The 25,319-nt window shown below is 42.3% G+C and overlaps 1 protein-coding gene across 5 annotated transcripts in view; it reads right to left on the reverse strand.

Annotated features, from left to right (window-relative positions):
• Window positions 1-1,151: 1,151 nt before the first annotated feature.
• LOC138210913 (protein phosphatase 3 catalytic subunit alpha) overlaps window positions 1,152-25,319 on the reverse strand; it is a 66,644-nt gene continuing 42,476 nt past the window's right edge. Inside the window, exons 7-15 of one of the 5 annotated variants that reach the window (XM_069170344.1) lie at window positions 23,568-23,645; window positions 22,211-22,305; window positions 14,595-14,720; window positions 13,776-13,847; window positions 12,064-12,090; window positions 10,988-11,072; window positions 10,004-10,101; window positions 6,841-6,870; window positions 1,152-3,009 (exon numbers count right to left, since the gene is read on the reverse strand). In XM_069170344.1, coding sequence (XP_069026445.1) covers window positions 2,807-3,009; window positions 6,841-6,870; window positions 10,004-10,101; window positions 10,988-11,072; window positions 12,064-12,090; window positions 13,776-13,847; window positions 14,595-14,720; window positions 22,211-22,305; window positions 23,568-23,645 — 814 coding nt within the window. In that variant the 3' untranslated portion in view covers window positions 1,152-2,806. Of the gene's footprint in view, window positions 3,010-6,840; window positions 9,452-10,003; window positions 10,102-10,987; window positions 11,073-12,063; window positions 12,091-13,775; window positions 13,848-14,594; window positions 14,721-22,210; window positions 22,306-23,567; window positions 23,646-25,319 lie in introns of all 5 variants that reach the window. The other 4 variants (XR_011179297.1, XM_069170340.1, XM_069170342.1 and 1 more) reach the window with 4 other exon arrangements.

Raw genomic sequence — 25,319 nt, forward strand, 5'->3', positions numbered from 1 at the left:
TTTGAATGCTGAATGCTGCCTGGAAGCGATGACAAAGCCCTGACAGCCCGAGGGAGCTGCTCAAATACCAGCCGTGACGTCGCACTATTCTTCACTATTTATGTAACAATGCCTTCACAAAGTTTGGCGATAAACTTGCCGCCGAGGCCGCATGCTATGAATGAAGTGTAAAGTTTGTTTCATATGAAATTATTGTGACTTTTGAATGAAGCAGCTGAGGCAGAGGGCAGATTTTCCTCCAGCGCTTGGAGTTCATTTCGTTGTCACTTTGGAGACTCACTTGCTCTTCATCGTATTCCCTCAGAAGCAACAAAACACAGCTCCTGCTATTTTGGCCCTCCCAAAAAAACAGGATGTCAGAGTTTACTTCCTTTCATTTGAGCATTGTGTTCGATTTCAGTTGGAGGGACCAAAGAAAAACAGTTTGGACAACAGGGACGAGAAAATGTTTGCATCTTAGTTCAACTGAGGAATTATACTTCATGTTAGACTATTTTATTTAGTTATAACTATGTAGAAATAGGGGAGATCTCTTGGGAAATAAATCAATAATGAAACCAAAACCAAAAAAGGTAAATAAGTAACATATTGCTAGAAATGTAATTTGAAAATAAATACTAAATTATTTCTAATCCCTTGTATATAAAGAATAAGGCTTGAGATCTCTCACTCATACGCAGGTATGTTTGTGCAATCTTGGCTTTGTGTTCCGAGTTAATCAAAGAAGTCACTAAGGTTTATGAAAAGGAAACACCTTTGCTGAGGAATTGCCAAGAAGCAATTTCCCATCAACACAGTGGCCAGGAGATGCCAAGTTCTTGGTTTGAGAGGAACTGTACAGCAGCAGAGCAAAACACCGACTCTAAATTGAGTTTACAGAGGAATAAAGAGGTTTATGGAGTCGTATTAAAAAAGGCTTAGAGGTGATGCCGAGTTTGGAGAAGTCTTTTAAGATCTCTTGTATTTGTTTTCAGGCATTTTTCCCCTCTTGAAGTCTTAGGTGTGAATGAAACCCTGACTCTGGTAGACCGTCTTTTTGAATTATAAATGATGGCGAGTGTGTTTCCTGTTATGCATATCGAGTTGCCCATTTCTTATTGGGAGGTCAGAACGAGTCACACGCAAACACACTCGGAGGAGACGCGGGTTGATTTCAAGTTGAAATTCATGCACATTTTTATTGAACAGTTATATAAAATACTTTTCATAGTTGCAAGTGCATGCCTCATCATCTGCCAACAGTTTTGAAGTTAAATTACAAAAGCAAGGCTTCATGTCGTGTAGTGAATTACTTGGGCACTTAAGCAGTTCTTAAAAAAGATCTAAGTATATATTTTTTTTCATGTTTCATCTTAAAGTATTGAGCAGTATCAAACCTGTAACTGATATACAAAGCAGAGTTCCAAATAATAATAATAAGAAGAATCAAATTACACGTCCTGTGGCACATTTACAAAACAAAACTAAACCGAGTCACCTGTTATATGACACAAACAGCTAATCATGCATTTTGGAGTTTCCACATGTAACCACACACCTCACAAGAATTGTCAAACATGCTTAATTGGACTGTGTGCACTTACAAGCGCGGGTTAAAAATATGATTTCTCATCCATCTTAGATAATTAAATGCTTCAATTACAAAAGAAGTTGAAGGCATAGAGCATCATGGTGTTAATTGAAAGTATGCAGGTATACGTTTCCAGTATATGTTCACTAAAGCGCAATATATTTCAAAACAGGCCTCCACAGCCAAAAGGTATTCAGAATTTCTATTTCCTTTGTTTGATTTTTATAAAACATGCATAGGCAGACACTTTATTGTATTTTTTTTTTTTTACACAATATAGGTTCTCTATTTTTACTTTGTTCGCAATACTTAAAAAGAGAAAAATTAACACTCAATTCCAGCAAGCCACGATAAAATCTACCCCCCCCCACCCTTCCAAAAGAGACAAAAAATAAACATATTTGCAAATGATAGATAGGTAAGTGTAAATTCCAGTTATGAAACTCAAGAAAATAGGTATTCATTACCGAGTTATTTAGCCATTATACAGAATAATCAGGTCAAAGCACACACCAAAAGAACCTGAGGTAAGCATAATATGTACAAAACCATAAAACGTTCCATTATTTGGCATTTCGACAACATTGCAACATTCTTTTTAAGACTGCCTAATTAATTTCAGAGCTATTTTATAAGAGTAGCAAAAAAAAAAAAAAAAAAAAAAAAAAGTTATCAATAAATAGTCCTTATTTAGTTTGTACACCCTTATATGTTAAAAACATGATCTCATGTTCTGTCCTTTTTAGTGCTGTGTTTTTGTAAACGTACAATAGTTAGTAAGAAGTTACACGACTTTCCGTTTCGGTGTAAATGAGCAAGGGTCTTTTCAAGGAAATAAAAGAAATTCAATCGCCGTTAAGATCTGACTCCCTGTCTTTCTCCGTCTCTCTGACTAACTGTGGTCTGGAGCAGAGTCTGGCCCCGTCTCCGGGCCGGACCGTTCAGAAATGTGACCTGGCAATAACTTAGCAGATTTGACTATGAACTAATATTTTGAAGGCATATCCAAAGACTAGCAAGTGAGATGTTCCCCCTAGTGTGAGCCCCTAGGCACCTCCGCCCCCCCCCCCTTCCGCACTCCCAGCACTCCCCCCCACCCCTCTCAACTCCACTCCTTCACCCCTCTGCCCCTTCTTAGTGGTGGCGGGCCGCGATGAGGCCGGGGAGGGGGGGGGGGGGGGGGGGGGGGGGGGGTGAGGCGGCCCTGTCGGCCGAGGTGGCGCCTGCTTCTGGCCTTCACTGGATGTTGCCGCCGCTGCTGGTGCTCCCCTTGGCGTCCGTGCCGTTGGTCTCCGAGGACAGGGCCTTGTTGAGCGAGTTGAGGCTGGCGTCGGAGGGCAGCGCGTCCCGCCGCGGCGGCATCCTCTCGTTGATGCGGTCCAGACCCTTGGCCTCCTCGAAGCTGGTGATCTTGTGCTGGGGCGAGAAGCCTTTGATGGCTGTTGAGATGCAAGAAAAAGGGGGATAAAAAGGGAGTAATCAGGAGGGACTGTAAGAGGGGAGGTGGGGGGGGGGGGGGGGGTTTAGACAATTAAAAGAATGGGGCCACACTTGCTCACATTCACCCGCACATCACCACATCTGGATTATCTTTGGTTTGATCTCGGTTCACGGAATCATGAGCGAAACCTCGGTTTTACTCAGAAAGTGACAACGTCTGAGGATCCTGCCGGCTCATTGAACTACAGGTCATCCATGAAAACAGAATATCTGAAGCTACCGTTTACACTAATGATAACTGCGTGACGTTGGTGTCTAGATGGGCTGCTTTAAGGAACGACTTCAACAGTTTGGAAAATGCACATTTCCACCTTCTTGGGTACAGTCAGATGAAAGAACAAAAAAAAAAATCCTGCATGCGTCATACACATCCACTTTTGCAGGTAATGGTGGACAGTCTGAGCACAAAGTCAGGCACGCGGTTCAAAGAGTTTTTTTGTTTTATTTAGTCCGTTTATTAATCGTAGGGTGTATTTTGAGCGTTAACATGAAATGAAACGGCGGCGTCACGCTTTAAAAACCAGGCGTGCCTCCACAGCGGTGGATTGCTATCATAACGCCAGATTTGTAGGAAAGAACTCTTCTGCGCAGAGGAAACTGATGTTTTTTTTAATCTTTTGCATCTTTGTGGGCTTTCTGCGTGTCAGTCATACGGCTGTTTTCATAATGCACCCTTAAAACAACAGCAGAATACTGCACCATTGACTTCAGACCAGGTTTTTGTCGGTCAGTCGCTTTCAGCAATACATCAACAATGTGTCTGACCACACCTGATTTAAAGACCAACCCACCCACGGTTGCTCAGGTGGGCTCATTTGCTATTTAAACGGTGAGAGTGCTGGATGGGAAGAATGACAAACGTGTTGGTCTAAAAGTAGAAAAAGACAGTTGCGTTGAACCGGTTGACGGATATCTTGCTTATTTAATATACAAAGGGGAAAAAAAAGCTGACTTGACTGTAGCCTGATATTTATCTGACACACGAGAGCAGTGTCAGTCCACGTGTAACTCTACCCAGGGAGGTAAATAAATCTATTTTCCCAAATTGTTGAACTATTCTTTGAGTTAAAGTATGATGTGACATTAATTTTTTTTACTATCCATAAGGTTACACTAACTCTTCAAGCACTAATGTAACTGTTTGAATGATTTGGTTTTTGATGGACAACAGGATATATTGCACAGCATTGATCATGTCAAATGATAAATGTTCTAAAAACAGATGACAAAACAGATCATATAACACATTGACACCATTTATGAGAGTTTCAAAATAATGTAGCCGGACAGACAAAAGGATGAAATAATCCTTCTAGCTCTACAAAGGGCACTGCTGGCATCAGGGTCAACAGGTTTTCACTGTACCGTCACTCCATGCTTTACTCCGTATCTGTGAATGGAAAGACTTCGACAACACGGGACCAATCTAACGGCCATCTTGCGATGCTGCTTTTTAAATCTCCAGCATTGTTGGTGGCCGATGATATTTAAACAGTGTCTCGGCACAGGCACATTTCGGAACACCTGAGGACCCCAAACGTCCAGACGGCCCCGTCACATCACAGTTTAGAACGACAAAAAAATAAATAAAAAAAAAAAAAAGGGAAGGAGGAGAAATGAGCAAATAGACAATAAAAAAATAAAATTAAAAAAAAAAAAAAAAAGGAACGAAGGGAGAGAAAATAAATATAGAAAAGAAACACTGGAGTGGAGCCCACTGAGACATTCACTTCCACAAAATAGAACCACGTCGAGACTGAGCTCACGTACAAAGACACTACAAAGATACTTGGGGTGCTAACGACTTGTTTAGTCTGCTTGGAGCATGCAGCAATTAGGGGTTCACTGGAGGTCATGATGGGTGGAGGTGACAATGGGATTTAGACTTAAAATAAAAACGGGATCAAATTCAAGAGAACTGAATAAACGGAATTGAAAAAAAAAAAAAAAAAAAATCGGAGCGCTGTATTAAAACACCAGTGAAATGAATAAAATCAGGGCAGATTTCCCAGAAGAGCATTTACTTTGCCAGCTTTTTTTTTTTTTTTTTTTTTTTTTTTTTTCACCTCACTGGGGTACTTGAAGCATTTTAAGTACGGAGTTATTCCGATATTCAGCTTGATCAAGTTTTATTTCAGCTGATTTTTAGCTTTCAATTTTGTTACGTCCACCTTTCACAAAGATCGAGGGTCTTAATGGTTATAAATATTATGATCGCAAAGAAGATGACCCGTTACTAGAATGCGAAGGGGGGAGGAAGGGGTGGTGGTGGTGGTGGTGGTGGTTTGTGGGGAGGGGGGGGGGGGGGGGTGTGTGGCATCGTTTTTAGAGAGCAAATTGGGGGAGTGCGGAGAGAGGCGCATGATGGGTAGCGTAGTTGTGTTGCTGCATAGCACAGGTCAGACACAGGTTATTAGCAGCTCACAGGAAAGAACACGACACAGCAGGGCCACAGAGGATCCACATGGAGAGAGAAGCAGAGAAGAGTCTCGACACCACAACGGACTGTCCTCTACGGGGCTGGAGAGGAAGTACTGGACAATTTCAACGTAAATAGCAGCCGGCAGACTACTATTTAGCTCGCAGTTGAGGTTGTTCTTGCGCTAAAGGCGATGCAAATACAACAGATTTTTTTTTTTTTTTTTTTTATCAGGGAGAATCCAATTTGGATTTCAGAGCCTCCTGTGGAGCGTTAGTCTCTTACCAATTCAACTCCAAAGAAAACTGTCGTTTTATTGTAGAAATACAACAGCAACAACAATGCACAACTGCTTCAGTTGTTTCAAAGGGGAAAAACCTTCAGTAGCTTTCATAGCAAGACTTCATGGTATTGTGTGAGGGCACAGCAGGGGGTGCACTATCTTTGAAAGTGAGACCGACAAGAGTCAGCATTCAAATTATGATGCTGATTAATGAATGAAACACTTGGGACTTCGGTCCTCCGGTTCATGCGACCAAGTGCAGAACAAGAGCAACCCAGCACACAGTTTAACTCTTGCTGTGACTTTATTAACATCTGTTTGGACATTAAGGGCTCCTTGTTGGCTCAAATTGTTTTATTTTGCGTCCAGATGAGATGTTAGAAGTGCCGTGGGACGTACTCTCTCCTAAAGGCCCCGAAAACCGAATCTTTCATTCTGAGAATGATCGTACATGAGGTTGGTTGGTTGGCTGGTTGGTTTGAAGTGGGCGGGACTGATTAAGGAAAAGGTCATGCATCAATCAGGGTTGTATTTATCGCTGTGGGGACCGGCTTAAACTTTAAAGCCAGGTTTTCAGGGGCTTTACAGACACAGTATGTTGCCGGGGTCTCCGGTATCTAGCGAAGGCTCAGTACAGCTGCCAGATGACCTGATTTTACCCTTGTATATACACCTCCCACACCATACAAGTGTGTGTGTTTCCTTAAGGGCCATCTCTGCCCTGATGCTGTACCGTCTCTCATTAATCCATTTTGTATGAAGGATATTTTAGATGTAAAGGGAACGCGGGTAGCGTTCGCTTTGCACTCACTCAAAATCACAGTACGACCCCTGTGATTATGAAATCTGTGCTATGAAATGTATTCCCCTTTAAAACGTGCGACCACAGGATTTCCTGACTTACTTACTTCTTTTTTTTTTTTTCCTCTGTTAATACTATGCCACATTTTGTTAGCCCAAACACCCAACACACTCTACTCAAGCACCAGCGAGATGGATGAAAACCCAGCGGAGCCCCCGGTCTATTGCCGTGAAAAGCAACAGACGAGGGCGGCCAGACCCATTTACCTTCGTCAGCCTCAATAGCTTCAATAGTAGCTGAAGAGAAGAAGAGGGGGGTTGCAAAATGAATGAGAGAAGTGAGCAGAGGAGTTCATTTTGATCCCAGGAACAAGTCAATGAGCAGCAAAGACAGCCAATGCCGACAACAAAAGGTTAACGTCATCTCCACATTTTTACAAAAGGACACGTGAGTGTTAGCAGAGAGTGGAGAGAGGAGGAGGAGGAAGGAGGAAGAGGAAGAGGAAGATGAGGAAGAGGAGGAGGAGGAGGAAGAGGAGGAGGAGGAGGAAGAGGGATGAGCCTTAGCTTTGTGTTGAGGTCCAGATCTGTTAAGGGAAGGTGACACATCCTCACGGGAGGAGTGCATCTTTCAGAAAAAGTCCGACAGGGGAGTGATTGTGGTGATAGAAAAAAAAAAAAAAAATGAACGAACATTAACAGCAACTACGACACAATAAAAGCTGGAAATACATTAGTTCGCTTCTGTTATGCAAATAAGAAGCGCACATGGAGAAAGTTTGAAGTACAAATGGGAAACAGGGAGAAGGTTTGCGTGGCTGTGAGATTGTGGGTTTTATGGCTGCGGCTTAATTGTTAATGTAAGTTCAAAGTACCACACACACATGGAGCACGGTTACTGCGTAGCATCTGGAAAGGCAGCTGGAGCATCTTTTGATTTTCAGACATCAAAAGTGCTGGCTTACTTTTGTGAGGCGGGAGGGGAAGAAACCTTTCGGCATTGCAACCACTTACCGATCAATCACAGTCAGCCTCGACGTTATAAATGAACACAACTCTACCAAATCAGCTTTACACAAAGACAGGGATGAGGAGCTACGGAACAACACTGCCATGAGGATGAGTAGAAATCACAAAAATAAAGGCGACAAACTTGAAACGGTATGGGCCGATGGACTCAACATTACAGTAGAAGCACACTGGTGTCTGCCTGAATGAGGGGAGCAATGTGATTCTACCGATGTTGCAACAGGAATCTCCGGACATCACTCTGCCTTCACTGGGGTTCTCTTTAGTGTCAGCTGCTTACTATGAGCTTCAAAACAAACACTCCTCAGCTTCCATATTTATATACTTTAATCCTTAAAACCACTATTGTTATGTCGGCCAACAGGGGAAACATTTGTCCGGAGGTCCCGGTGTTTTTTTCAAACCCTCTCAATGTTGGAATAAAAAGGAAAGTAGACTCTTTTTTTTTTTTCCATCTTAAATCCGAGGGGCAGCGGTAAAGACAAGAATCCCATCCTTCCTGACTGAGATTGTGAACTTTGGCTTTCTGTTAATTCTCTGATTTGGTCACTGTTTCCCTCCACAGCAGGGCATATAACAAAATGCAATTTCGGATGAGTTCAGAGTTTGTCCCTCTTGACTAGTTTGATCAATATAAACTTATATAATTTGTGTAAAGAATTTTATTGTTTAAGGCCAAAATTTTGTGCAGTAAAAAAGCAAAATACCAGCGAATATTTTCTATCAGACCTACTCATACAGGCAGTGGTGCAGTAGTGACAGTTTCTTTACAAAAAAAAAAAAAGTTCAAATAGATTTGTGTCAGCACATTTTTCAGAAAAAAAATGCAAGATTTAAAAGGGCATTTTTTTTTTTTTTTGGATCTGCACGGCTGATACTTTAATATCAGTATGAAGATATTTTGCTTTAGGAGGAAAACTTCAATACTCCTGTTTCTTCACATCTTTCTTCACATCTTTCAGCAAATAAATGAAAATTCTCTGACGAAAACCCTCAGAATGGGATTGGTCGATGCCTTTATTCACATTATGAAAGCTAAGAAAAATCTTTGTTTGAAAAACAAAATGTACTGACGTGCAAATTAATTGCAAGAGAAAAAGTGTGCAAAAGGCCTTTAGTCAGGTCTCTACACTGAGAGGATTACTGCTACATGCTGACAGTCTGGTGTGACTGGCTTCTGGTTAAGTTCAGAAACTTTGGGTAGATCTTGCTTCGTAACAACAGTACAAAGACAGTTTGCTGAAGTTCTGCACACCCTCCTGGGCAAAATACTACATTTTACCTGTTAATAAAAATCCCCTAATGGTGACTTATGTTACATATGTTCATTTTAAAGTAAAGAAGTAAATATTATCATGAAGGTAAGCGATTACTGTGCACGATGTAACGTCAGGAGAGAACCAGCTGATGTGGTGTGAGAACCTGTGAGAGGAGAGGGAAGTGGTCTGGATTTCTGCTTTTATTTGGTGAATGACAAGGCAGACAGCAGCTATCCCCCTTTCACTCACAGTTTGGTTATGTCCATTCCAATTCATTCTTTCAGTCATCAGAGACCTGTGTCTTACCCTGACAGAGTGCTGCTGACATTCACAGCTCATATCTGGACAGTGAGGAGACCGTTTCTGTCAGGAGTCCCACTGAATTGAAAGTGTTTGTAAAAGGTGATTCTGGAAAAGCCTTTTTTTTTTTTTTATTATTATTTCCTTGCTGCTGCAGCAGCTTGTCAAGCTCACTGAGGGAGTGTTTGGAATTCAACATGAGAGGGTGAACTGAACTCTAAACTTGTCTCACAACAAAGAAAAAAAGTAACACAACAAAATACTTGCACAACCGAATATACCTGCAGTTTCTAGGGAGAAAGGAGAAAGAAAAAGATACAGGTGATATTTGAGATAAAAATCAGTGGAAATACAGAAAGAAGACAGGGACAGGCAGACAGGGTGTTAACGCCACACATCAAGAGGGGACACATTCAAGAGGACAAAGAGACAAAGAAAATCTGCTGCAAGTAGAGGACTGTTTTACTTCACATTTGTTAGTCATTTATCCAGGAAAAACACTGAACTACATACACATTTGAAAGAAAACCCACATCAAGCAGCAGCTGTTAAACTAAACATTAAATATAGAAAGGAAACTGATTCACACTGACCAGAAACATTCAACTACACTTACAGTGTTACTTTGAGGCAGTGATTTTAAACTCGAGTGAGGGAGACAGTGAAGGAGTACATACAGCATTCTAAACACTGAGCTAGCACTTTGTTCAGGCTTCTGCTGCGTAAGGGGAATTTGTATGTGTGTGTGTGTGTGTGTGTGTGTGTGTGTGTGTGTGTGTGTGTGTGTGTGTGTCCATTGTAGGGGCCATAGAGGGTCTTGGGGTTCTCTGTGGCAGTCTTACCATTCTGCAGCTTCTCTTTGCCACCGGACAGAACTCCGCTGGGCAGCATGCCTGTCGGGGTCAGTCCCTTCAGCGTCAGCACGCTCTCGCTCTCCTCTCTGAAATATCAACACAGGAATATATGCATTAGGTACGAAGTAGGAAAGAAAACAATCAAACATCAGAAATGTGTATTTGGGGAACCTAATACCAACTCGATCGACGAAATAACTAAATTTAACTTTGGCAGTTTCAGTGTACAGCATTAAAGCAGTATTAATAGATTATTTGCCCACCAGGGGGCAGTGTAACAAGCTAGTGTGTAGGAAAAGAATTCATCATCATTACACAGACAGCCCACAGAGCTATACGAGCATCTATTTAAAGGGGTGTTTCTGGCCACTTGATGAATACAGTCCTTTTAGCGAGGGGCAGCTGTGGGAGAGCAGATTGACCACTAATAATCGTACGGTTGCCAGTTCAATCTCCGGTTCCTCCTGTCCACATGCAAGATACTGAACCCGAAGTCGCTCCTAACGGCAGGCGAGCACCTTGCATGGCAGCTCTGTAGCCATTGGTGTGTGAATGTGTGTGAGTGGGTGAATGAGAAAGAGTGTAATGCGTTTAAAGTCTGCTGAGGTGATAAAACGAGTGCAGACCATTTAGTTCTGGAAATATGTCTTTCTCTTCACTTGAATGCTCTACTATGTTCACAAGCTAGTTGCTAACTTTCTCTGTCGATAGTTTGGTGCCGAGTAGGATGTGTACTGTCGGTGCATCAAAGCTGTTTCACTGTCAACAGCCAAAACACTGAAGCTGTGGGTGGTAAAACTAAAACAATATCGACAAAGACACGACAGCGGGACCTGTTAATTTAACACGTAGTCCTTTAACCCATTGTTAATATAAATATCTTGATAGTTCACCTTTAAATAGTTGGTTTCATTTTTTTGTAACGCCATAGCACTGAGAGGAACGCAACATTTTTTTTTTATATTTGCATACCTGAGCACAGAGAATACCCTGGCCATTTTACCAATGGCACGGATCTTGTTGCGGATGACCTCCTTACGAGCAGAAGCTGTGGCACCTGGAGGGGTCAGAGGTCACACCAAGTCATAAAAACATTGATTCATCCGTACCAAACCACGTCCTGTGGGAAAGCGATCTACAGCGCCGTCTGTGTGTTTGTTTGGATCTCTAAAGGCCTCTCTAAAGTACCATCAAATTTAGTAAACGTGCTAAGGCAGAGCATGTTTGTTGGACTATTAGTTTTATCCAGAAGTGCACGAGACGAACACAATACAAGCACAGCTGCTGTTATTGAAGTCCGAAGTTCAGATTATACAAAATCAATTGAATCCATAAACACAGCATTCAGTGCATTCATGCTGCCTGTCTGTGTTACGTCACTTACAGCTGTCGTCCCTTTAACTCTAACCTACTACATACTGTACTTAATCACTTTAAAACTGGTCGGTGTGCATCGTCTGCAAATATCCTGATCCCTTTCCAAACATGGCATCCGATGAGCACTCTCTACATGAATTTTCCTGTGCTGTGTTTTCGTTGCCGAGACTCGAGCTGAATTTTTCCTGGACTGGAAAAACAAAACTTTGTTTAAAGAGACCCTTTTGTCAAATAACAGTTTCGTGGCCCGAGGGAGCCGGCTTGGAAAATGCATGAGTATGAGGGGTGGAAATGAAGTTGATGCGCGGTGTAGAGCTGGGTAAAGAAAAGAGCTGAAGTTCCGATGTCTCGTTTAAAACTCCCGTCATCCTCAGGTTAAATAAACCACCATTAGCTTCAAATATCTTTCTTACCGTTTGCAGTGTCATTGCTTAAAGACTCCAATATTTTGGCGACTGATAAGACCCTCAAAAGTCAAAGTCTTTTCTCTTTTAGGCCTTGGCTAATACAGGAGTATGTAACTATGACACTACTGACATATCTTTCAGAAAGACTCAGCTGAGGTGTTAGAAGGCGCTTTAAACAGTGACGTTAGTTTACAGACATCTGAAATGCAAGAGAGCACGCAGTCTATCTATCGCTGCACACACCAGTGTGACCAGTGTTTGTACCTTTTTTGGGGGGATATATTAGCTGTCCTTCTCATGAAACACCCCCAGAAGAGAAGACAAGAGAAAGGACAGAGAGATCAGTGGATGGCTGTAAAATGAAAGAGGAGGAGGTGGAAGAGTGGGAGGGCCACACGGCGAGAATAAAAGGCAAGAAAGCACAACGAGTGTAAAAGAAAGCGATGCCTTGAGCACAAAACTCTGGAAAACATAGAAAAGAGAAATTAGATGTGGTAACCAAGGGAGTGACATCACAGCATGAGACAGAGAGACAGAGAGAGAGACACAGAGAGAGAGAGACACAGAGAGAGAGACAGAGAGAGAGAGACACACACACAGAGAGACAGAGACAGAGAGATGGAGAATGCCAAAACAAAGATGTGAAAATGTGATGTTGGAAATATCAATATAATGGCAACTGGAAACCATGGAAACAAAAGCAGATAAAGAGCACAGCAACGACAGGGTTATCAGAAATTATAAGGGCAGAGGAGAGGAGATCATGAGTGAGAATAAGAGAGGACAGAACAATTCAAATGTCAACATAGTAGAAACTGACAGAATATGAAAACTGAAAAAGAAATGAGCTGAAGAGGAGCAACGACGAGGAGGATGCAGGCGCCGAGTGGATCAACTGAAACCAGTGAATGAGTTGGTGGAACATGATGAGATGTTAAAGGAGGGCTAATAATTTGAGAAACTGTAGTGGACGAGTTGTGCTCCAAATCCACTGTAATTCAGTTTAGTTTTTAAAATATTAAATGTGTATTTAAAACTTGTATTTATCTGAAATTGTGTGCCACTCCTAAAATTCCAGTTGTTACTTCAGTGAAAGAAGAAGAATAAAAAAATTTACAACATATAAAACATCTGGCAGAAAAGCTATTTTTCTGACATTGAAAACTAATGATAAAAAAATCAGAAATTCTTGAGTATAAAACAAATACTTGTCTCTCGTATGCATATATACTTTTGCTGTGAATTTACACTCTCGACCCTTTTCCATCCCCCTTTCCTGATAACTCGATTAAGAAAAACGTGGGTGAAATTCGGCGACATCCTGACACTCCACCCGTGTGAGAGAGTCAAACTGGGAGCATCAGTAAGGACAGAGACAGAGAGGAGGAGGAGGAAGGAGGACTGGTGAGATCATTTCCTGTTTGGCAGTAAGGGGTGGGGGCAGGCAGAGGAAAACTGGTCATCTCATTGCAGATAAGCTCTGACCTGGGATCAAACAGATGACTCAAAGTCGCCACTTATTCTATGACGATAAAACGCATGACAACCGTGTGACTGAGGACTTGCGGCACAGCAACAAAGTACAATAAAACACCCTCAACAGGTGTATTTAAGGCATTTTTAACAACTTTAAGGCTTTCAGCTTTGATACCAAAAGATATATTCAGGCTTTAAAAAGGTCTGCGGATCTCCTGGGTCGTCGAAAGAAACTCTCTTCATGCTGATGAACGCGAATACAAAAATGACTCATTGGACTGTAATGGTTTCTGGATGTTTCACTGCCTACTTTTTTTCTTTTTTTTTTGCTTTAACAGTATGACATATTTAAACTCAGTGTTCTGATAACTGCATGTAAAAGTGTGTATATGTATGAGGATTTGAATGAATGAATGAATGCGTGGTACTCCTTCTGGCGGACGTCTCCCTCTAGTGTAATTAAGGCAAACTGCAGTGAAACCTGCCGGCTGTCTGCTTACCGTCCAGCTCCTCATCAGTTGTCAGCTCATCATTGGAGCAGATGCTCAATACGTTCACAAGCATCTCAGTTACTGTGAAGAAAAAAAGAGAGATTTCACAATGTTGCACTTATCTATTAAATAATATCAAACTAATATGAAACATTAGTCATCTTCATATCAGCCTCCAAAAGTGTCTGTGGAGGGTGCTGAAGCACAAGAAGTCACAGCACTCGTTCACCTCCTCCACACATCGAGCAGCGTCCATCAGTGAGCTCATAACATTGCGAGGAAGGACTCCGTGCAGAAGGGTCATTGCCTAAATTGGGCTTCCTGAACTGAGCGTGTCAGCCTCAGTCATGTGTGATGAATTGACACAGATGTGTCACAGCTCAACCTCCAAACCAAACGCCTGGGACAACCTTCAACTACGACCTCTGTGGTGCAGACCTCTGCTCGTGTTGAGAAAGTTTGAAAGTTTTGTAGAGTTCGACGTGACTTATTGTACACACACACACACACACACACACACACACACACACACACACACACACACACACACACACACACACACACACACATGTACGTATAGATCACAGAGAGCACGGGGCTTGTTGTAACGGCGTTTGTGCTACATTTCTCAAGGCCAGGCTTGATTCAGGAAAATAAATGTTCATTAACCCTCAGTGGTGGAAACAACATTTAACAGAACTATTTGCAATCAATGTTCTCCAAAGTGTGTGTTTGCTTGTGTGTGTGCGTGTGTGTGTGTGTGTGTGTGTGTCTGTGTGTGTGTGTGCGTGTGTGTGTGTGTGTGTGTGTGTGTGTGTGTGTGCTCACCCTTCTCTCCAACAAACGGCAGGGACCAGGTGAAGACGTCCATGAAGTTGGGCAGCCAGTAAGGGTGAGGTGAGCAGTTGAACTGTCGGATGTTCATCACGTTGTTCTCGTACTTCAGCACCGCCGCTGGAAAGAAAAGACAAGGAAGCAGGTTGTTCAAAATGATTTCCAAATGTGTGAAGCGAAACACGATGAAATTCTGCTTTCTTTCTGGTCCTGGGACACACAGGGTGAATATTTGCCACAAAAACATTCACTTGACTTTCTCAACACCCACCGCACTCATGATAATCAGCCTGAGAACAAAAAGTTCACCTCAGTTGCTTTACTGTGCAGCAAATAACGCTGCGTGATGTGGAAAAACAGGTGTGGATGTACGATTTGATGTCACATTAAAATAAACGAAGGCTGTTTGAAAATGCCTTTAATTTATAATGTGTACATATACATTAAAACAGGTTTTACATCCATACTTCAGACAGAGAGAAAGGCTTAGCTCTGACTGAGGTCCAGGTCCATTACCAGTTCCCATTCTGCCCCTAACCACCACTTTAAAATGTCCATCACGTTAGTGGTCTGCGGAGGACGTCGCCCAAAGTACTCAATCTACCGCAACACCGTCAGCTGAGGATCCAACAGGCTACAAATCAAACAAAACATCCAGAGATTGCTTTATAGTGAAATTATTAATGAAATCAGAAAAAGAAGGAGACCGACATATTCTTCACGCATTAATTTGCTCAAACTGACATTCCTTTCTTTAGCTATAGTTTATTAAACATTAAATAGAACAACTGCATTTATCCACATGATTAAAACACTTAATGTGAAGTTTTAATGTTAAAACTTGCTGCGTGTTTTTGTTGTTTACCTTTCCTGGTTAATGATTCATTAGCTTGCAGGTGCTGTGTGGAGGTGTGCGATTGAACAAAACCACTGACTACCACGGAGCTCCGTTTGGCTAAAAACAAAACAATCGAGACGAGTGTACAGTCGCCAAAAACTGTCATCCGCAGCCAGAACGAAGCCTGGACGTAACTCAAGGTTTCATCAAACGCTGTCAGTCAAACTCTGGCGATGACAGCAAATGAAATGCTTCAGTACAAAACTACCTACACAAAGACCCACTTCTTTTTTTTTTTTTTTTTTTTTTCCACTCGAAGGTCATATCGACACAGTCAGCACTTGTCAATCTCTCACTTTTGACAGGAAGACTAATTTATATGCAAAATTACAAACCGAGTTGTGTAAATTAAGGTTTGTAAAATGCAACAGCACCAAAATGAAGGTAACCAGCATTTAAGGAAAAAAAAAAAAAAGAAAAAAAAAAAAAAAAAAAAAAAAATCTATGTGGCTTTTCCCTCCTCTGGAACATTTCCTCTGCATATTGATTACCGCCCCCAGTGGGTGAAAAACGTCTGTCATTTACAGGATTGGATACATGAATAACATCACAGAAACACATGGCTCAGCGTTTAGGCTCGATGAGGCTGAGCACTTTTCATTAATTAACAGAAAAGCAATTTCTGGTGAGGAGGGACGGGGGAGAACAGGCAGAGACAGAAAACTAAGGTATTGATGTGCAACACAAGCAACAGCACTGAATGCAATTAAGACCATTAGTATACTCTCATCAGTATATTCCTGTTTTCCTGGATTTATGACATGGAAATTACCACATTGTCCTTCAAATGTAAAACATATCAAAATAGATGTGCAGGAAGGTTTAAAGGAACAGTGCAGGAAATGTGAAGAACCCCTTTTTAAAAGCAAAACGTGCTTTTTTTTCCTTCATTTTTTCCTTAAACATTCAGATTAAACAAATGACATAGAACATATACATTTCTGGAGCGTCATATTTACTGTCCAGATATAAGAGCGATATTGATATTTGCATCTCATTCTAGGCAAGAAAACAAGCAATTGTATTTTCCTAAATGTCACCAAATTCAATACCTGAATATTTTTTTTCTGGAACTTAATATTATTCCAATCAGAATATTTAAAATGCTACACTCGCGTACAAAATTTCACACATAGTGGCTTTAAATTATTCAAACAGTTATATTAATCATGTATCAGGAGAGACAGCAGCGGGTGTGGTTAAACTGGTGCTCACAGTCAGGGTGTGAAAACAGAATAAGTAATCTGTGTGTTTAATTCAAGCCTATTTGACAGAAGCTGATTATATTAAAAAAAAAAAAAAAACGCACGCAACACCTGGGATGACAACTGTCCCTCCTTTTGCCTGGATACGCTTTAAGTACTAACATATGTTGTACATAAAGGTACGCTCTCTGGAGCCGGTTTCAAAGCTCGCGCTGCATAGAAACACTTTCTCTTTGAGTCATATTTCTGTATATTTTTCAGTTTGTTTTATTATAACCGCATGCTCTCTGTGCACATAGAAACCACCTCCCAAACACTGACCACAGTATGCCCCATGTGACCTCACCCATGATTAAGGCGCAGTGTGAACGTGGGTGTGGAAGAAAACATGAGCGCTGCCAAACATAAATATATCCCTGCTGTATATAGCGGCCTCAGCTTCTCTAATACACAAGGCCCGTCTGGTGGCCCAGATCTGGGGGAATCGGACACCGCGGCTGGGTCACCGTGGGGGACTTTCCTGCCTGAGCCCCTCTCAGGTTCGGGAATAGCAAGTCATCAAACCTGGCATCCAAACACGTATAAAGTCAGGCGCAACACAAATCGGGTCAGAAAAGATCGGCCGGGATTTGCTTCAGTGTGCGCGCGAATGTGTGTCTGTGCAATCAGTGAGGCACAGTAATGCATATAGTGCAGTACCTATACAATCTAAGTGGTCTATGAAGTACTGCAAAGCACTACAATTAACTCTGGACATCCCTTTGCCCCAGGCAAGCACAAACCAACACACAGACACACTCTAACACAAACAGAAAACTCTCCTGCAGGGGAACATCCATAAACTTGTACAATGAATGTGGCATTATTATCAATTTTAGCAAAACACTACAACTAAGTCCGACAAGAAATGCATTGTATTACTCTGACACGCTCCTCTCAGACGGAGCTGTGGGTGTTTATCCGAGTGCGTAGGCGTGCATGAAAGCAATCGCACACGTGGGCAGCCGTTGCATAAACATCACATACTGCATAAACATCGTTGAGGCACTTGATTGAATGCAGCCATGGAAGCCCGGAGGGAAAAAGGCAGAGCGGTGGAGAAGGTCAGCTCCCCTGCTGTCGCTCCTTCAAATCAGATTCCCTTTAAAGGAACAGAGACGCCCGACAACCTCCCTCGTGCAAAACAAACATGTTCGTGGATCTCTGGTGTGCGAGCTCCTCGAGGCCTGCTTCTCTTTTTTTTTTTTTTTTTTAATAAGAGCACTGCATTCAAGATGCAGATGAGGATGACACGAGCAGCTCTTTGTGTCCCTATTATCTGAACACTCATTACTACAAATGCACAATCATATGCAAAGTTATTTGTCATTCGGTGGGAGGTCACAGCACTTGCGGCGGCCAGCTGCGAGGCCTGTGTTGCAACTCCACCACTGACGCCAACACTGCGTGACGGCCACTAGAGGTCTCTGCTGCTCTGCTGCTCTGGCGGTGGTTTTGTAGGGTAGCTGAGGCCAAGCCTGCTGCAATGATAACACAGATATTGCAAGGTGACGCCCACTCATTAATTATTCATGAGGGAGTGCCTTCAGCCGGTTTCCCCGGTAACGAGGACTGTTAAATCTGCTTTGCGACCAGGGGGAGATTCCCACTATCCTTCCCCTACGCTTACTGCTGACTGCATATCTGTCTCTAACGCCTACGGTATAAGGTTCTACTGGGTTTGTATTCCTCGCCAGGCCTTTAGACCGCTTTGGTTCATTCCATTCAGGGTTCGAAATGGGGGACTGAGGGCCATCCGTGTACATTAAATCAATGTGAGAATTTGTGGCATCACATTAATCTGTGTCTCTCATCATTCATTTGAACTGTATTCACACAGTTGAGTCTTGGTTCTGGTTTCGAAGCGCTCCCTATTCAGGAGACCCTTTCGGACCTATTCTGTCCATTCAGGCTGTAATGAATGCATCGATGCTGCTTCACAATGTAGTAACCAGGACCAAGCACTCAAGCGTGGGCAGGGATCACAGAAGACAGCAGCGATGCAGATAGATTTAATCACTGCACCAACATCAGGAGCCTGTCTGAAATGACGCTGCATTTTCTGCAGCGTGGTACAAGAACGCAGTGCAATTAATGATGTGGCCACTGGTTGTCATAATGTCGAGCTCGGGCAAGTGTCACCATCTCGTACAATTTCCTGTGAGGTCTGGACTGTTTGCGGCAGCGTAGATTTACGTTCTGATTTGAATAGGATTTCGGTTAGAAAGAAAACAAATCCCTCAGAGTTCACACACTAGCTTTTTATGGGGTTTTCTCAGTCTTCCTCTGTATGGGTACTCGATATTAAGTATTTTTATTGTTCCTACTCAAGTAACATGTTAAGAATAGGAAGCAGAACTGGAATCTATAAAATCTTCGTGGACACGCTCATCAACAGCCCATGTAAATGATAACACACTAATAATTCATGAATTCCAGCTGGTACCAAAACAGTTTGTATGTTCTATTTTCTTGCCTGATGCAACATGAAAAGTTTTCATGTTTACAGAAAACTGTAGGGAAGCCCGGTAATGAACAGAGTGACAACAGATGGGTGGGCATCTGCAGCCAGGGATACTCTTCTCGCTGGCACTCGTGACGAGGAGGGAAAAATGAACTCCCCGCTGTGCCATCGTCCCTAGCTGCCACCCTACTATTTATTCCAGTGGCAGGGCCAGGAGCCAATCATGGCACTCCATCAGCCTGCAGGAAGGAAACGGAGTAAAAAGTGATCCCATGTCCAGTTTGACCTGTGAGTGAACCAGAGCGACGGCCTGAACCTTTAACTTGGTGGAAAATCATTCCTCTGTTTTTTTGTTTGTTTTCACTCCATCAGTCCAATCCCTTTTTTTTTTTCCACCTCAGCATCAAACAACTCCAGAAGAGAGAACATTAAATTGGTTATATAAGGTTTAACTGGTGTGAGATGGACCAATCCTTCACTGTTCCCTTCACTGTCATTTAGCTTTTATTCCTTCCAAGCAACATAACCATTAGGATTCAGTTTGGCTCTCAGGACCAGTCAATAATGATGCAGCAGAAAACATTCCATTAATACAAAACCGCAAAGCAATCTCCAAAGTGTACAACTGCCAACTACCCCCTCCACCCCCTCTTCCATCCTCCCCCATCTCTCGCTCTCTCTCCTCCTGCAGTCACTTCAGGACTCAAACCGTGAAAGATCAAATGGTGAAAACTGCTAAATCACTGCTGCTGCGTTTTCATTTAACACAGCTTCCCCGCTGGCTCACAAGTGTCCTGCGCTACTTTTTGGATTTCACTAAAGGGGCAGCAGGGGTCAGAGCGGTGATGGACAGCTGGTCAACGCTTGACACTTTCTGCAAAACCAGCATCGAGGATGGACGGGCGGCATCTCGAAGCTGGACTTTTATCTTTAAAGAATCACATCCTCAGCATCATTCATGTGCTGATTATTCCTGCTCGGCTCCAAGTTCAATTCACTTGTGGGAGAGGAGTTCTTCCTTGTCTGTTTGTGTTGCCTCACTGATATCTTCCGCCACCTCTTCTCTTGACAGGCATCTCCCTACTCCCCCCCCTCCCACATGGAGAGGTCTCATTGGTTAATCTGGCTAACTCCCAGCACAGGATTGATGGGAACGGCTGATGCCTCCTCCCTCCCCTGTAAGACTTATATGCCCACTCGATTGGCCATCAATCACAGGGGCGTTGCTCAGCGGGCTCGGAGCTCCAGCACGAAGCTAAGAGCAGAGCAATTCATTACAGAGGCTTTGGCTCTACCAATGAACCCCACCCACATGACTGATTAGAAGAGCATCAACAGGACTGATAGGACTGTATTGGTTAGCTGTGTCTGCTCCAATGAATCGTGTAACTGTAAAGAAATCAAACACACTCAATTGGAAAAAAGTAATTTGTTGAAATTTTAAAGAGCTTTAACATAAAATCACTGGGATGTTTATTTTCACTGTTTATCTGCTGTTATATTTACATTTTAAGCCTAAAATAGTTTTAGCCAAAGAAAAAAAGAGTGTCTCGTTTTGCAGCAGACAGTGAATGATGAGAGAAATAAAAAAAAAACATAGTCCTGTTAAGTAAGATGTATCTGGGTGTCTCAATGAAGTCAGCTCTAAAAACAAACACAGAGGTATTTTTTTTTTCTTTCTGATAACCACTCCTGCTCTGGGGAACATGTTATCAGCTGAAGGTCAGCCAGTTTCAACCAAAACGAGGGTGCAGACCGAATCATTTTAGATATTCTGACTGTTCCATATTGAGCTCGAGAGGTGCAAAGGATTTTCCAGGCGATTGGTTGCCAAAGCTAAAAACAACATGCGCCTGACATCACTTTGTTTGTTTGTTTGTTTGTTTGTTTTGTGTTGTGTTGACTATGAGCCATAGGAAGATTAGTTGGCATGGAACAAATGGGTTCCTAATAATAAACAACGATCCAGACCGGCACACTGCCTCGCTGTTTCTTGACTATCTTTATTGTGCAGGGAAGGAGGCACGGAGGCAGCTCAGGGGGGAAAGGAGTAAACAAATGTAACCTAATCTCTCATCCAAGGGCAACATAGGTGCAAACAGGCAAAAGGAAAACAAAAAAGGCTCCCTGTGTAATGCACTAACACCAGCAGCACCGCAGCATTATGGCATTTCATCACAAGAGGAGTTGCAAAACAGCGTGCACCATCACTCTTTCCTTCCCATTTCCATTTCCTATGGTTTGCTCACTGCCGCCTCCACTTCAAACGTGCCCCCACAGTTAAAGCAGATACCGCCTGTTCTCGGAGGGGGGGAAGTGCTGACTCACAGCACAAAGGCAAGCCTATCTTGATGCGTGTGCACTGTAGCGCAGCATAGGGCACCACCGGGTGCCAAGTGAACCGGCACCGGGCCACTTCATTTCCCTGCAGCTCCCTGGCTGAGCTGACCAAAAATCAGAGTCATACAGTGTCACTTTCTGACACTGAACAAGTGCAATACCGTGACCCAACCTTTGTGTAGTTTGGATATGAGGTGGAATGCTTCTCCATTGGAATATCGATAAGCTTCATATGAATATAAAGACGCCAACAGCTTTTAAAAATGCAAAACAAGAAGAGGTTCCTTATCAGTGTTATCTGGGCCAGTAAAATATAAGACTCCGAGCATCATTTTAATAAAACCAAAAACAAACTTTGTTCAAATGTTCTTACAGGACAAAAATAAAAGAATTAATGAAGGCTCCATTCTATTTTTGTGTCCTTGTAAGCCCTGTCAGCTTGCATGTACAATAAAACCATTTTAATAATAATGATTACATCTGCACTTTTCCTGAAGCGATGTTAACATGTCATGAAAAAAAAAAGGGATGCTCAAATACTGTCATTAAATTTGGCACATATCTGAAACCAGCCTGGGAATGTGATGTCGCCCTGAGGCAAGCCATGACAGTGACACTGGTATTCATGCAACAGGATTGACAATGACTTATTGTGTCGGCTTACCTTTGTTGTTGTAGACGTCTAGATAGTTGGGTGCTGAGAAGATGGTGATAAGAGACGGGAAGCCAGTGGTCTGACTCTTTCTGTACATGCGATATCTGGTAAAAATGTCCACATGAGAAGCATCAGTTAATATTACAACAATTCACTCATGGATTACTCAATAACATTCAGCCCTGGAGATACGATTAGCATGGTTGTAAATTTGGCTCCATGTTTGTGTCAAGCTGATGCATGAGCCAGAGGGGGCACCTCGGCACAGCCTCAGGGGAATAAATCCTCGAGTTACAGGTGAAACATGCCCATGAGTTTTCATCACACTGAACCAACTGAGTAGTCAAATGCAACTACTGCTCTCATAGTGAATGTCTTTGACAACTAGAAGAGGGAAAGAATGGACTGAAGGGGGAGAATAAGAAACTGAGTGACAAGAGAGAAAGTACGGAGAAGAATAAAGAACTGGAGGTGGTTACCAACAAAAATTGAGGAGAAGAATAAGGAACTGAGGGAGGAGAAGAAGGAACTGGAGATTAAGGAGGATGGTAAGAAAAAATGTGAGGAGAAAAACAGGGAATTGCAGAAAGAAATGGAAGACAAACATAAAAAACTTGGATAAGGGGGCCTTCTCCAGACTGCATGTTTCAGATGTTTGATAGGGCTCATAGACGGTTAACTCAAAACAGTCCAACGGTTTTTGTTCTCAGCCATTCTTGGGTGCTTTTAGTAAAATATTTAAAAAAAATTACAAATTGCAGAGAAAACATTAGTGGAATCCAGCGACATAATTACGTGTGGTCTGAGGTGTCTTGGGGCTGTGATCTCATCTGAGATGTGGCGAGGTGCCCCATGTGACCGCGCTGTGGGAGTGCGACGGTAAACAACTTTGTGCTGTGCCTCCCACCGCCTTCACCTCGCTCAGAGGAAGATCAGCCTGACACATTCACCCTCCTGCCCACTCTGAAAACCAAACTCTTCAAAGAAGGTTTCCAGGGCTGTTCGCAGTGTGAAATGTTACTGTGCCTCCTGTTGTGCCATTATTTTTGCTGTGTAGTTGTGTCTGTAAAGCACTGTTATGTGTTAACAAGATCTGCATGAATCCTTCTTGTCACATCACATCTGGCCAACTCACACCTCATGCTGGATTCATTTTCATTACTTGGATTAACGTGACTCTTCTCGAAAGTTCAGACTGCGCCCGAACCCGCTCTCCAGACAGCCTGAAGCACCCCCCCCCCCCTTCCCCTCCTTCCCCCTCACCTCCCCCCAAGATACCAAGGTAGCTTTTCATTTAATACCCTGGTCTGAATCACTCTGCTGTGTGACAGTGTGATGGGGAAAGACAAAACGCCACAACACTCACCCGGCATCCTGCGCTTCATGGGCCCGGATGACAGATAATAAGTTATTGTGTTGTAGAAAGTCACAGACTGCAGGGTAGCTGTTGAATAAAAAGGGACATTTGGCTTACTCATACATCAAGAAAAATCCCAGAAGGACAATCAATAGAAAGAACTAAATAAGTCATGGGTGTTATTGATTGGGCTCAGAGAAACAGTGGATAAACAACACTGAGTTCAAACTAAATTTGTTCTAAAACCAACTGCAGCTCAACTATAGATAGATTGCCCTGAAATATAAAAACATCAACTTCTAGCTGAAATTTAAAGCAGGCTCTTTAACTTAAAAAAAAAAAAAAAAAAAAAAAAAAAAAAAAACATTTTCATGAGCAAAGGTATAATTATAGAAATATTCCATAATACGCATAACTGTTAAACAAACTTTCACACAGTAGGAGCAGTAGGTGTGATCCTTCTCATATGTTGGATTTTTACTTGAGAATGAAACTCAGAAAATGTCAAGTATGACTTGATGATTCCGAGCAGACTGCTTCTTTAAGAAAACTATCACTGGGGAGCGTTACAGCGTGTTTTATGCAAAAAAAAAGAAACGATCAAGATTACAAGTACAGTGAAGAGTTTTCCATTCGGCAGCCTTCTATCCTCCACCAGCAGCTTCCAATGGAAATTTCCGCACAATGAAAAAGGCACGAGACAAGTCACTGGCAAACCGTATTTCTCATGGAAAACGCCTTGATCTCAATGTAATCTGCCTTTATAACGGCATCGCCAGCACACATCTGAGAGATGTTTCTACCAAACATCATTAAAACCCCGGTGGACATCAGGATTTGTGAATCGTGGGATGCTTTGTAATAAACCAAGTGAGTGACAGCTCACGATGAGTGAGTGACATTGGTGCTTTACATCTGAAACGCTCCAATCATGTGGGAGGACTTTTTTTTTTTTCCCAACAATAATAGGGGCTAAAATTCAAGTGCTTTTTATGCTGTTTTATTTCCAACATTTTTGGCTGATTAATATAACAGTCACTTAGCAGCTTTGGCAGTGATGCAGAAGATTTAGGGCGCTTTGCAGCCTTGTGCGAAACAGACAGCAGAGGAATCAAGTGAGGGGATCTAAATGATCATGTGTAATGTCAATTTTTTTTGTTTTACTTCAATCACTAGAAAATGTGTCCTGTAGTCAACCTGATTGGAGCCCACTGTCTCTTTGTCTTGTTTTTAGGCTGTTGTAATTCAACCCAATAATATGTAAGTAAAAAAAAAAAAGGTACACCCAGCATCCATAAATACATCATAGCACCAAAATCTTTTAGTTTCAAGGAAGTAATATGATGTGCTTGTTCAAAATACAGGTTTGTGATCTTATACTAAGCTTTGTAATCCAGGCTCAACATCCCTGCAAAATCAGAGAACAACAAAGAAGGACCTACATGCTGCAATCAAATCCAATCTGTACATTTTCTTCAGCTACTGCTGTACAGAAAACCTGCGGTTAAATAATCAGTTAATTGTGCAGCTTTGATGCATCTCTTAATGTATAATCCTTTTTGGTTTATAGACTCTTTGTAATGTAAATATATACAGGTAAATGACTTTGATTTGATAGGTTATTTTTGCGTGCATGCCTAACAAACGCCCTGCTTGGCGCCGGGGTTAATCATTGAAACTGAAGGGGTAAGGTGAGGTTCATTAATGATGTCGACACGAGAAGAGGTACATTCAATCACAACAAACATCTGCTGGGAGGGA

Source organism: Embiotoca jacksoni, unplaced genomic scaffold (genome assembly GCF_022577435.1).
Source record: "Embiotoca jacksoni isolate LCO1_2020_lvr unplaced genomic scaffold, fEmbJac1.0.p SCAF_49, whole genome shotgun sequence".
NCBI lineage: Eukaryota > Metazoa > Chordata > Actinopteri > Embiotocidae > Embiotoca > Embiotoca jacksoni.